The following is a 12972-nucleotide window of genomic DNA, read 5'->3' as shown; positions in this document are numbered from 1 at the left end:
ATATACCCATCCTTTGCCTCTGATTGGCTTCTCTATCGAGGGCTTCGGCTCTTTCTGTCTGGCTGATCACCTCAGCGGGAGCCAATGAGAGTTCTGTGTGTTGACTGGTTCCTCGGCGAGCAGCTAGAGCTGCCTGAGCGGGGCGCAGTGGGCGATGGGAAGATGGCTGCCGACAGCAGTAGCGGCAGCGGGCTGGGGGATGCTTGCAAGCACCACGCGCAGCTAGGGGTCTGCGAGTCGCGCGCCAAGTACCGGGAGGGGCGGAGGCCGCGCGCCGTGAAGGTGGGAGCGGACGCGGCTGCGGCCCCTCGGGGTTCAGGGGCCGCTCAGCCGGGCTGATCCAGCTGTGGCCCCGCCGGTCTCCTCAGTGCTTGTCCCCGTTCGGGTGGCTATAGCTCTTCTCCCCTTGCTGCGGGGTGCGTCGGTGTGAGGGCTCAGGTATCCAGTAGACCCCCGAAGGAAGAGTTGGGTCTGGTAAACCTACTAACTCCGCGTTACGTTTTGTAAATTAATCGTGTAGAAATGCACGTGGCGCGATTAGGCTGGTTCCGTGCGAAACTCAGACCCAGAGATGCAGAGCAGCGCAAGGAGACGTGGTGGCCAGCAGGCAGCTAGGTGCACAGGGCCGCTGGCCTCGGCTACTTTTGTGCTGAAGCTCTGGTGCTCAGCGGCTCCAGGTGGGCCCTGCCTGCCGCATAGGAGGAGCTTCTTGTGACAGCGGCGAGAATGGCGGACTTGCTTTTTGTGTGTGTAGTTAACTTACAGTGCACTGAACGGCACCTTCTAGGGCTGGCCTGAGAAAGATAGCTCGTTCAAGAGTGAAGTCAAAACAGAGTACGGTGGGGGTGTCAGCATCCTGAGAGGATTTGAGGAACAACAGAAAACAGAGAAAATTGCTTACTTTGGCAGTGAAGCGATAATGTGTACATTTTGTAATAGTCGTTTTTTTGTTTTTCTTTTCCCCACCCAGGTTTATACGATCAACTTGGAATCTCGTTATTTACTAATACAAGGAGTTCCTGCATTAGGGGTTATGAAGGAATTAGTTGAACAATTTGCATTATATGGTGCCATTGAAGAGTATCATGCTCTAGATGAATATCCAGCAGAGCAATTTACTGAAGTTTATCTGATAAAATTCCAAAAACTGCAATGTGCAAGGTACTGGAGAGGACAGTATTTGCCTCTTGCTTTTTTAATCTTTTTTATAATTTATTTACAATCCATTAAGATTCTGGAGAGTTGAAGTAAAATCCTCAGTTTTGCCAATTCTGTTTAATTCTCTCCAGGGTGGCCAAGAAAAAAATGGATGAACGAAGCTTCTTTGGTAGTTTGCTGCATGTGTGCTATGCTCCAGAGTTTGAAACAGTCCAAGAAACTAGGGAGAAGTTGCAGGATAGAAGAAAGTACATCGCAAAAGCAACAAATCAAAGAGGTTTGTAATTAAATTTCTGTGGAATGTTAACATCTCACTTCAGGGGTGGGTGAGTGAGGTTTTGGTTGAAGTGCCCATTAAAGAACTTTTTAACTAGCGAACTAGTTAACACTGTTCTACAGATGCATTTTCAGTATGTTTGCAGCAGAATGGAGACACTTTTCAGTATATAGAGGGCAGCATCTTTTTCAAAGCAGCTTCTCATTTTTGGTTTAGACTAAAAGAAATGCTTGAGCTTTAATAATTGAAGTTTTCTTTTCAAAATGTTATCAGAAATTTCAAGCACTGGCAGGAAATTTGGGTTCATCTTTTCACTTTTGTTCCAGCCTGTTCAGGCATGCTCAAAGGGAGAGTTTTGTAAGGAAGGGGACTATGCCAGAACCTCACAAAAAATTTCTCCAGCCTGCATACTGGCACTGGAGGAATGCCAGGAATGGACTGGGTTTACTGGGGCTGCTGCATTGCAGAGTTCCTGGGCAGCACTGAAGCCTGGGCCAGCTGAGAGATCAGCAAATTGCTGAGCACAGGCTTCTCCTTTTGTGCTTATGTATTTTGCTACTATTCCTTGCATGAGGATGTTGAAAGGGAGTAAAATCACTGATTTTTAACATCCAAATGCCTACTTTTTTTCAATGTTGCAAGGCAGCCTGTCCTTGAACTCATAACTGAGGTAAGAATCGATGATTTGCAACATTAGAAATACTTTCCTTCTGTTCTCAAAACTGCGGAAATCCTTCTGCTCAGGCGTTCCCTTGCAAACCAGCAGAGGGACTAGGACAGGAAACTCCAGCTTGAAAGGTGCCACTTGGGGAAAAAAGAATCACAGAAAGGTGGCTGAGAATGGAGTATTACTGGTATTACTTCTGTAATTGTTTTAAATGAGTTTTATGTGTTAGAACTAATAATGACATGAAATAGTGAAGCTGCTTTTTTCCTTTGTTTCAAAGATTGCTTTGTGTTAAAGCAAGTAGAGGGGCCTAAGAAGACTGTCCCAAAGAACTCCCGGCATGACAGTCCATGGAGTACATCAGGATCACATGCAGCCAGTAACTGGGATCCATCCTGCTTTGCAAGTTCTCCTGGGGTATTCCACAGCATGGGGTATCCCTGTGGGAATCACAGTCAGAGCCTGTTGACATTTCCCCAGTATGATAACAATTCTGCTGAAACTCCTGGGCACTTTGGTCAAAACACATCCCTAACAATAAATGCAAATCCAGTAGAACATACTCCACTGAACTCCTTAATGCAGCAAAGGACAGTTCCAGTTGATAATGGAATCAATCGGTTTATGCCTCGGACAACTCGCCTGCAAGAACGTAAGAGGAAGAGAGAAGAAGGTACCAAGTTTTCCCTCATTGGAACAAGTATGGACAATGCTGAAGTTATCATTGGTCCACAGCTACCAGAAATACCGAAAGTAGATCTGGACGATGATTCACTGAATACCTCAGCTACATTAATTCGAACTAAGTTGAAAGAGGTATGGGTTCTGCAAGTTCTGATGTTTTCGTTTTCAAACACAGGTATCGTGTGCTTGTTATCCATAAAAAGAGAGACTGTAAGAAAAGTGAAATCAACACTTACTCAGTATTATCAATTTATTTGTCACTTAAAGCTAGCGTTCTTACTGTTGAACTCTTCCATAATGCAGAATACTGCAGGCAATTCTACTCCATAACTCTGACACGACACTTCAGAAAGCACAAATGTCAGTGCATGGTCCCGCACAATTTTTAGTAAACTACACCTTTTTTTTTTCCACATGGGGAGGAGGAATAACTTTGCAGGTAGTAGTGCTGAATCCAGTGTGATACTTGTACCTGGTTTCTGATTGAAAGGGAGTGAAAAATAATAAGTCAGAGTTCAATGTAATTTTGTTCCAATGCTACTTATGGCATTAAAAGATGTACAGAACCACACATTCTACTGTGAGAAGCTTAAGCTGTATAATCTTTTATGGAAGATATTCATCCATTAGCAGGTCAAGCACTCCTGCTATAACTTTCCATTTAAATTAAGATATGAAAAAGTTTTTGTGACTCTGACTAATAGACTGATTTAAAAGAGCTTATCTCTAGTCAAATTGATAAATAAACACCCCTTATATTAAATACACTTCTAAAGTTTGTGTCAAAACATGTACCTGAGTTTCAAAAGCATACTAAACCTTTGAAAACACCTCTGGCAGGGAGAGGGGGGATAAGATACAAAACACTGTTAACACTGGCTAGCTGAAATTTGTTTGTGTGGTTAATATACAAAAATGGTACTGTGAGCACTTCCATTTTCTGGTTTTCATGTCTTGTATTCAGTGCTGCCTCTGGTGCTATTTTTTCCCTTTTTCTGTCAGGAAAGTTCCCTCCCAGTACTCAAATTTTGGAGAGGTGGCCTTACTCTAAAACTAGCATAAAAGAGTGGTTACAGCTTACTAAGACTTCTTTTTTCTCCCAATTTAGGTAGCAGATTCTGTGTCAAGAACATCTGTGGAAAAGCCAGAGTGTAGCTCAGCTAAACCACTTGTAAAGCAGAGAAGAAGAATATAGATACTGCTGGCAATATCTTCTTACAGTCCTTCTTTTTCCTGAAAGAATTTAGTTTAAAATACTTCTTTTATGTCAATAATAAAATTATTTTATATTGTATTTTCAGTTCTCTGTTAAAAATTGTATCAGGTTTTTCTTGGAATGAACAAATCATTATAATGTACTATCATTGCACTACAATCTTTCCCTGTGTACCTCATACTGTAACATATTTCATAACTTGTTGAAGAGCTGTGTTTAGGTAGAGTAATAGAAGTAAATTGTTTATTCATTAGCTTTTACAGTAAAGGAATACTGAAACTTAGTAACAGTTTGAAGTTGTTCCTATTTTTACTTTACCATGCAGAACGGTGAAGGAAAAAAATGTCTTACAGCAGTATTCCATTGGGAGTTAACAGTTTACGAGCTTTCCCGGAAGGTTTTCTGCTCAAATGCCATACGGCTCTGTTAAAATACAAAACCAAAATTGATTTTCAGCTCACTGAAGGATTTAAATACAGTCAGAAAGGATGCTGAACTGAATTGTGTAAATCAGTGCAAGTCCTTGCAGTTAGGATACCTCTTGCTTTTTGCCTTAGAAAAAGTAAATTCTGTAGCATCAATGATGTCATCACTGAGAGACCCATCAGAACACTCAAAGTTATAGCTGAGGGAAGATGCAAATTGTAACTGTTCAGCTGTGGTAATGTGTGACCAAGGAATGATCTGGCATGGAGGGCAAGAAGGTCTAGCTGCAGAATGAGTTAAACTGGCTGCAAGCAGGAATGCCAGAAAGTGGCATGACTTAATGTAAGAGAGTGAGGTTTCTCTTGGTGATAGGACAAATATCCACAGCATTGTGTTGTAACAATCCTGGAGTGGAGTATTCAGGTGCCACTGGGCATCAGATCTGGTGCTGGGGGGATGAACCCAGTGCTAGGTTAAGGTTACAGAAAACTAGTAAGTTTTCTGTGCTCATTAGTGAATGTAATTTTGTCCAGAAACTTTTCAAAAACCTTTTCACTGGTGTACAAAACTAAGTACTTCCCTGTTTCTTCCCAAACCCTGGTAAGTCTGCCAGAAGTCTGGCATTTTGGAAACAGCTGCTTTGCAGCTGACGTGATACAATGCCCCCTGCAATTCTGGCTGCAAGATGACTTCCTGTCTTCTAGCCTGCCAGGCAGGTGAGCTGGCAGGATATAGAGGTTTCTAGTGAATGAAAACTTGTTGCATCTCACCAGCATTACACAGCTCCTCTGTTTCTAGGAACCACTGCATGTATTTCAAAGTTGCGCTTTTACATCTCTATGAAGGCACAACTTTCAGTATTTAAAATTTACATAAGTTCAAATAGCATAACTATTACTGGATTTGGGAAAAACATTCTTTGTTCTAGAGCAGAAATGCTCTCCACAGTTGAGCTTAACGCTGAGGAAGTGAGTGTCTTTCCCCCCAGCCCCCCCCAAAAATCTCCCAAAACAACCAACAATCCCAAATTAGATGGATCATTAATAAAAAAGGTGAGTTAGATGTAATTAAAAACCAGCCATGCCACACTTGGAGGTGAAGAACACTCTCAAGGTACTAAGTGACATGATGGAAGAAAAATAAAAGGAGTTGTATTCCTTGAGATCTTTGGCATAAGTTCAAGAGAATGATCTCATTTTCTTAGTCTGAGAGGATGTTTACTGAGGATCATTCTTTATATTGCTGCCCAGGGAGAGACAAACATTGAGTAACTCTGTTGTTACTCTCTTGTACCAATGTTTGTGTAAGGAAACATCAGTGCTGTGAAAGGTAGGTCAACTTGACATACTTCCCTCTATATCTCACAATCGAAGCATTTATCACTTTCAGCAGCCCCCAGGTAATGACAGTTGATACCATACTATGTTCACCTCCTTACCAAAAGTACAGAGTATTGCACTTTTGGTTTTGTTGATGTACCTTTATGTCTGGCAAACATGGTCCAAAGGCTTCTAAGAGAAGATTTTCATCTCTGACTGCTTTTTCAAAGTCCTTAAAAGAAAGCTTGCCATCATGATCATAGTCCTACAAAAGGAAGGGAACTTTTCAGCAAGAGGCAATTACTTGTAGGAGCAATTTTTGTTTAACAGGTGTTTTAATGACATAGATTCTATTTTTAGTTTGATAGTATGAAAATATTATTTTCTTTGGGCCATCAGTCTCTGCTCACACAAGATCTCTATTATTTGCCTTTACCTCAGGCATAGAAGGGGGAGCAAGCTCAACTATCATCTCATATGGTTTTGCTAACAGAATTCCAGAGAAGGCCTAACTTTATCACGGGAAGAGGCTTAGCTGATAATTGCACGGACAAATCTCCATCACAGTTGGCACTGAAATAAATTACAATTCGGAGACTTAAAAGGAGGAGAAAATGTTAGGATATATTCTGTGTGTCTATTTACATAATGAGTACATGCTACATCCTATTCATGAGGCTGGAAATACTTTACCCTAGTGGTTTCTATAGTACACTCCTGCCCTGTCTTACACATACAGAACCCAGAAGCATATGGTGGAGTACACTGATGCCAGCCCACTTCTTTTGTACTGCAGAATCTCAGCACAGCAGAATATTCCTTGAGGTGTAAAAAGCAGCCCTGTGTTTTCAGCAGTTCTACAATTTGAAAACCTCCCATTTCTACTGATGTGACAGCTTAAAACACCAACAAATGCTACAGCAACCATAAGTACTTCTTTAAGCCATATAAAATTAAGGTGTTAAGTGAAGACTGATGGGTGGATATGATTAATGTTCAAGGCAAAGGGCCAAATTAAAATTTTTTAAGATCAAGCCATGGAACCATCACAGCTAGTGACCGCACAGCAACCACAGGTTCTAATGGCCAGAAAAGCAGAGGCAAGGAGCTATGTAGGCAGAGATCCCTGAACAAGAAAACCTGCCACTGCATGCTTCAGAGGAACAGAAGTGGCTGGGTATCCTCTACCCTTACACCCCTCAACACAAGGAAGGGCAGGGCATGAGCATGTCCGTTGCAATGAAAACAGTATTACGTGACTGGACGTATGCTTAGTCACATGGTACCTACAGGGAATTACTCAGAGCAGTTTTTACTTCTTTGAGTGATGGACTGCACAAATGCATTTTTGGATACCTAATAGCTGTTTAGTTAAGATGGGCAGCAATATCCTACTGGGAAAACTGCCCAGCAGCCAAATCAGATCTGGACATTCTTCAAACACATGTCAGAGCTTTATTATGTTCTTGTGGAAAAACTGAAATGGGATTATGTACATGATTTGTTCATAATGTACTCTTACACACATCAAGATTCATTATGTCTAGAGCATAGTGCTTGGACTAGCACAGCTCACTTGTCAACTGGCCCAAGACATGAGGGTGCTCATTCTGGAAACAGCCTGCAGGAAAGCTGCGCACGTAGGCGGCTCCAAAACGGAATAAATTGCCAAGTCAAAGCTTGCTTTCTGCATAAGACTAGGCTCAGCATGGTCAAGAACTATGGATAAGATGGACCTTTCACTGACGGTGTGTAAAAGGAGTGGGTTTGAAAAATAGAAAAGACGGGGTTGAATAAAAAGAGTTGGGCATCAAGATCTGGTTTTAAGTGAGATCTTTTAAACACCACCATAGGCAGGGAGGTTATATTTCTTGATTTGAAAAAAATGTTGAAACAGTTCCTGGTTGATCTGGGTATCTTAAATTAATCATAGTAAGACATGTTTTACATTAATAACCTTGAGATTACTATTCTAATAGAAGATACAAATTGGTAAAAGACATTTCAGGAGCAATATTTAAAACACATTTACTTAATAATAAAGCTATTGCAGATGCCTATCACTGGAATAAATGCAGCTCACACATTTGAATTTTCCACTTCTGACTGGGCACACACATGTGTGTATGCACACATACACATGGTAGCTTATACACAAAGTTTGTAATACAGTCACATAATAAATTAACAGTTTCATGTGAGGATACCGGACTAGGACTCATTAGATCTGGATTACATTTTTGGCTTTCCTTAGGAGACTTGTTTCTGTCAAGTACGTAACTAACTCTGAGGTGCAGAATCCCACTGTAAATCAGACCCAGTATTTTGGTACCTGATAGGAATGCTCAAAGGTTCAGTTAATGAATGTTTGAAAGACACTCAAGTATCACAATAAGTAAATACTTGCCATTTTCTTCATTGCTATGTCTACCAAGTCCTTAATTCCCTCATCAGGATCTTCTTCGGATGGTTGTTTGAGAAGACAGTTTTTCAGCATTTGAAACATTTCCTCTCTTGAAATGTATCCATCACCATTCAGGTCATAAACCTCAAAACAGACTTTTTGAAAGATAAACCAATTTTAAATTCATACATACTGTATCACAGACCATTAAAGCTGTCTGTTAGATATAGACAGAAAATGTGAATTGTATGTTGTACAGGATATTTGTTGAGCCACATTTATCATATATAATACTTCATATACATTGCCTATTTGCCTTTCATAGTGAAAATCAATTTTGCTCAAATAAATCATCTTCAGCTCACAGAAACCATAATAACTTACAGATTTTAACTTCTCTGAAGTTGTTTATTTAGAATATAAACAAGGTTCTGGTCTCCGACAGGGACCAGGTGTCTGTATCAGAAGGAATTTGCACATACAAAACACATCTTTGTTATTTTAAAAACTGGGTTAGGAAAGTAAAGGAAAAGGAAGAGTCAGCTGTACTAGCACAGAAAAGATGTCTATCACTTATCTGCCTAACTGTTCCTACCTTCATGGAATCAGAAATCCACAACCATAATACCCTTTATGTAAATACTATTTACTTTATGTAAATACAATTTACATAATACACTTTCATCTCTCACAAAACTTATTTAAGCAAACAAGCCAGCCTCTTTAGTTTTGGAACACAAGAGGTTTGTAGGGTTTTTTTTCCTGACAAAGACAATGTCTGCAGTGAAAAACTGTACTGGTGTACACTTACGACAAACAACACTGTGTATCACTACACATTAGTATATGCTATAGTGCAGGACTGCATATTCTACTGCTTGTGGTTGTATTGACATACTGAATTTTATCCTGGGCACACATCCTAGTGCTGTGACATGCCAGACCACTTTCCAGATGGATTTATCTAATACATTAGGGATGGCTGTTGCTACAACACGGGAACTACGGAAACAACATGCTGACATTATCCTTTTTCTATTACTTTACTCCCCCCACATGTCCTATTTATTTTTTTTTAATTGTTTTTTTTTTGTTCTTAAAACTCTAGAGTTCCTGCTACTTTATCTCCCCCATCTTTCTCCATCATTGCTGTAAAGGTTATCATGACCATCTTACAGACTCAGTTTTTCCATCTATTTTTCCAAGCTGAAGAACTGCTGGGATTAATGCAATCGCTGCTGTGTCCCCATTGTGCCAGTAAATGCTGGCACAGGTCTTGGTTGGCTTGACACTGTGCTATGTAGCCAAACTTACCCTTTAGCTCCATCTGCTTCTTTCTAATTTTGTGTGTGAATACAAAAATCTGTCAAAACTGTGTGCTGTAGAACAAGTTCAAATGCTAGTTTTTGTAAGCAACAAAATCAGGTGGTAGCTATGATAATGGCAGTTTACACAGAAAAAACTCAGTATCAGAGAAGCCATTTCAGAACTCTGTTTCGTTGCATTAAGCTATAGAGAAGAAAACTCTTCAATCACCGAATACTTCATAAGAATAACTACTAAATTCTAATAGAAGCAACAAGTAATAATCACAAATTCAATGATTACTACTACATACCAGCATACAGATAAATCTTACATTTGATCTTTTCTTCTAGTGTCCCCCGAAGGAATACTGATAAGCCTTCCACCCATTCCGTCGCACTGATGCAGCTGTTGTTATCTCTATCAAAAGTATGGAACACTGGGAAGTGCATTAGATACATTTGAAATGTATACAATAGGGAAACACAAAGGAATATTTTCTTAAATTCTATGAAAATATAACCCCATATTTTTTCTGAAGATGTTTCTCTGCTTTGACCAAGGTATGATAACCCTTCTTGGATCTTTCTAAGATGTAACAGGAAAGGAAATTTCACCCCTCAGTTTACTGATCTGCCATTCCAAAATCCTACTGGGATAAGACATCTTGTTTGATCTGTTTCTTTCCTGACTTAAACTACAACAGGAAGTATGCTTCCACATAGATGTAAACCAAATAAATCACAACATCCCTTGCACTGAGGCATATTTGCAACACAGGAGAAGATCTTAATTACTAGGTTTTGTCACAGAAAATCTTAGAGAAAGTAACCTTAGGAACAATACATGTTTTAAATATACAAAGTAAAATAACCTTCTTCTGTCTTTCATGTACCAAAAATCTTTTTTTCTTCTCCCTTCCCTGAAATAAGAACCTTTCAATCTTGCAGCTTTACTATTCATACAGCCAGTAATATAGTACATCAAATCCCAGATATAATTCAAAGCATCAACATCTATAATAGTTAATATTTTAGAATGTTAATTAGTAAGCTGGCTACTAGAACACCCTACACCCAGAGCCAAACATTTTGGAATTGGAAAACAATAGGTTTGTTTTCAACCTAAAGACAAAACAAATAGTCCCTTTGCATGTAAGCACTAAAATAATTTTAAATAATGTGTCTATGTAAGGTATCTTCCAAGGCACACTTACCTTGTTGCATAAAATGGCAACAAGTTTTCATTTTATCGTATTTAAATACACCTCCTGCTAGACAACAGGAGAAAGCTTAACCAAGGGACGATTCTAGGCAGCCTGAAACTGAAAAGAACAGCAGACTAATGCCTCTTCATATCCTCCTCTAGGCACCTGTACATCAGATATCATCCATGAGATTTTCACAGCAACTGCTGATGTTGCCCTCATGTTATTAGTCCGTGAAATGACTGTATTTTCAGGGGGTTATTTGGCTCATTACTCTCATCTCCCTCTAGTCTGCCTAGCCCCCTCTGTGCTGTTCACAGCGCCCCTATTCCAGAAGCCATCCACTCTATCGGCATGCTTGTGTAAGACCGTGTCGGAGACAGCGCTGTCCACCAGCAGCAGCGACTGCAGCTCCCGGTGGAAGCACCGGTGAGGCAAGTGACGCCATGCTGCCCTCTTCTGTCACGACCCTACAGCGACTGGGAGAGAAACAGCCACAGGATAACGCAGTACAACTGCCTCTCTGGTTGGCCTTCCTCGTGCGTGTGAGCTGTAGGGAAAACAAGGAAAACTATCCCTCATAAGGAAAAAATAAGATATCCTTTGCTCAGCAGCTCCTGAACACAGCTCTTCCTTTGCTGTCCTTGCAGGAACAAGATGGCTCTATCTCATCTAGGCATGCTCATCAGGTCAGCAATGTAAAACTAGAATCTTCCACCCTTTTTAGACCCACCAGTCTCACCTCTGTCCATGATCCTCTCATCCGTCATGCCAAATGCGCTGTGGAGAATGTCTCTGAACATGTTACGATCAAAGCCGGCTGCAGCAAAGCGGCTGCTGGACTCGGCCACCAGCTTGTCGAAGAGCTTGATCAGGCATTCCACTTCACTTTTATTAACTGCCCAGGCAAAACACAAGCCAACATATTTTATCACTTAAGTGGGTAAAAACGCATGCCTGGCACAGCGGAGCCACAGGGCCTGGACACCTCAGGTGTTCACCGTAAAACCGATGGCCCCCACCCTGCTCCACCCCCCGTACCCGTATTCCTAAGGGCTCAGAGGGAATTCCCCTCCCCCCCGCGGTGGGTGGCCAACAAGGCCACAGAACGAGCACAGGGCAAGGGGAGGTGGCCGCCAGCCGCGAACGCCGCTCAGACAGCGGCGGCGGCCTGTCTCCCGCAGGCGGGGGACTCACAGTGCTTGGTGGAGTGGCCCAGGGCATCCACCAGCTGCTGCTGCAACCTCTTCCTGCTCATGGTCAGGGGCCGGCCGCTCACCGCCGCCGCTGCGGCCGCCATGGTAACGCGGGCAGGCGTGCCCGCGCCTGGCAACAGCGGCCTTGCGGCGTCGCTGGGCGCCACGGGCAGGTCGCAGGTAAACATACATGCAGGGAAGCAAAAGAGAAACTGGTACCGTACGTTTAAAAACAGCAGCTCCAGAAAATAACTTGATTTCAAACTTGAAAAAATGCTTTCGGAAAGAAGAGCTAAAAGCAGACTACATACAACAGAAATCTATTAAAATACTTTTATCCTCACATTCCTACTTTGTCCTACTGCTGAAGCTTGGAACACCCATGGAGGTTGCCTGGCGCCACCTGAACCCACTGAGTGTAAACAAAGGGGAAGCTGAAGGGCTGTAACCAGCCTCTACTCTTCCTTCAGGAAGGATACAAGAGGAATCACATTTGTTGATACATTGAAAACCAATCATTTCACCACTGGTATTAAAGCCGCTTTGTTGTGAACCGACAAAACGCGTAAGCCCCTTAGGCAGCCACACCACTTCCAAAGCACAAGAGCAGCATTTCAACCCACAGCTGACCAGAACAAGCAGTAATATCCAGACAATTCAAATGACATACCAGCTTCTGTATTTGGAAGCCTGGGGCTCATTTCGATTTTTATTTCTTTCTGTTGCAGGTAGCTGAGTAGAAGTCAAATGAGGTATCTCACAGACAGAGCATTTATGCTATTGTTCATTACAGGTTCTTCTACCAAAACTGCAACACCACAACTTAAAAAGAAAACAAATCCACAAAACCAACCAGAAATCCCAAACCAAACCCCTACTGTTCACTGCATCTTGCCTTTATTTTAACCTCACTGACAAAATGATGTCTAGAATCAATAACATCAAGCTCAACAGTATAAAATAGTTGATCAAAATATTCTTACTATGGTTTGGAAGGACACTGCTGCAACTCAGTGGCTGTATTTTCCCCAAAACTTAATCTTAAGTAAATTTCTCTGTAGAATGGCAATACAAAATCATCTTTCTCCCCTAGTTTTTAGTTATGGGTTAGAG

General features: G+C 41.4%; 2 protein-coding genes across 3 annotated transcripts; one reads left to right on the top strand and one right to left on the bottom strand.

Annotated features, from left to right (window-relative positions):
* Positions 1-157: 157 nt before the first annotated feature.
* On the top strand, positions 158-4080 carry RBM48 (RNA binding motif protein 48). Its single transcript, XM_061350097.1, has 5 exons — positions 158-282; positions 971-1161; positions 1290-1435; positions 2383-2918; positions 3895-4080. The coding sequence occupies exons 1-5, from the start codon at positions 163-165 to the stop codon at positions 3979-3981; spliced, it is 1080 nt and encodes a 359-aa protein (XP_061206081.1). The 5' UTR covers positions 158-162; the 3' UTR covers positions 3982-4080.
* Positions 4081-4217: 137 nt separating this feature from the next.
* Positions 4218-11975, bottom strand: CLXN (calaxin). 2 transcript variants are annotated; one of them, XM_061350101.1, is made up of 6 exons: positions 11861-11958; positions 11406-11561; positions 9791-9895; positions 8155-8306; positions 5908-6012; positions 4218-4425 (listed from the first exon to the last, which is right to left on the bottom strand). In XM_061350101.1, the coding sequence occupies exons 1-6, from the start codon at positions 11919-11921 to the stop codon at positions 4381-4383; spliced, it is 624 nt and encodes a 207-aa protein (XP_061206085.1). In that variant the 5' UTR covers positions 11922-11958; the 3' UTR covers positions 4218-4380. The 2 variants fall into 2 exon arrangements, with proteins under 2 accessions (XP_061206085.1, XP_061206086.1); XM_061350102.1 differs by lacking the exon at positions 9791-9895 and having other exon boundaries at positions 11861-11975.
* Between the last annotated feature and the right edge of the window lie 997 nt (positions 11976-12972).

The sequence above is a fragment of the Neopsephotus bourkii genome, unplaced genomic scaffold, assembly GCF_033783945.1.
Source record: "Neopsephotus bourkii isolate Nb327-2 ecotype Australia unplaced genomic scaffold, CSIRO-AGI_Nbou_v1 NB_479, whole genome shotgun sequence".
In the NCBI taxonomy this organism is placed as follows: Eukaryota; Metazoa; Chordata; class Aves; order Psittaciformes; family Psittacidae; genus Neopsephotus; species Neopsephotus bourkii.
Note: the sequence above shows the minus strand (reverse complement) of the source record. Positions and strands in the feature narration are given on the sequence as shown.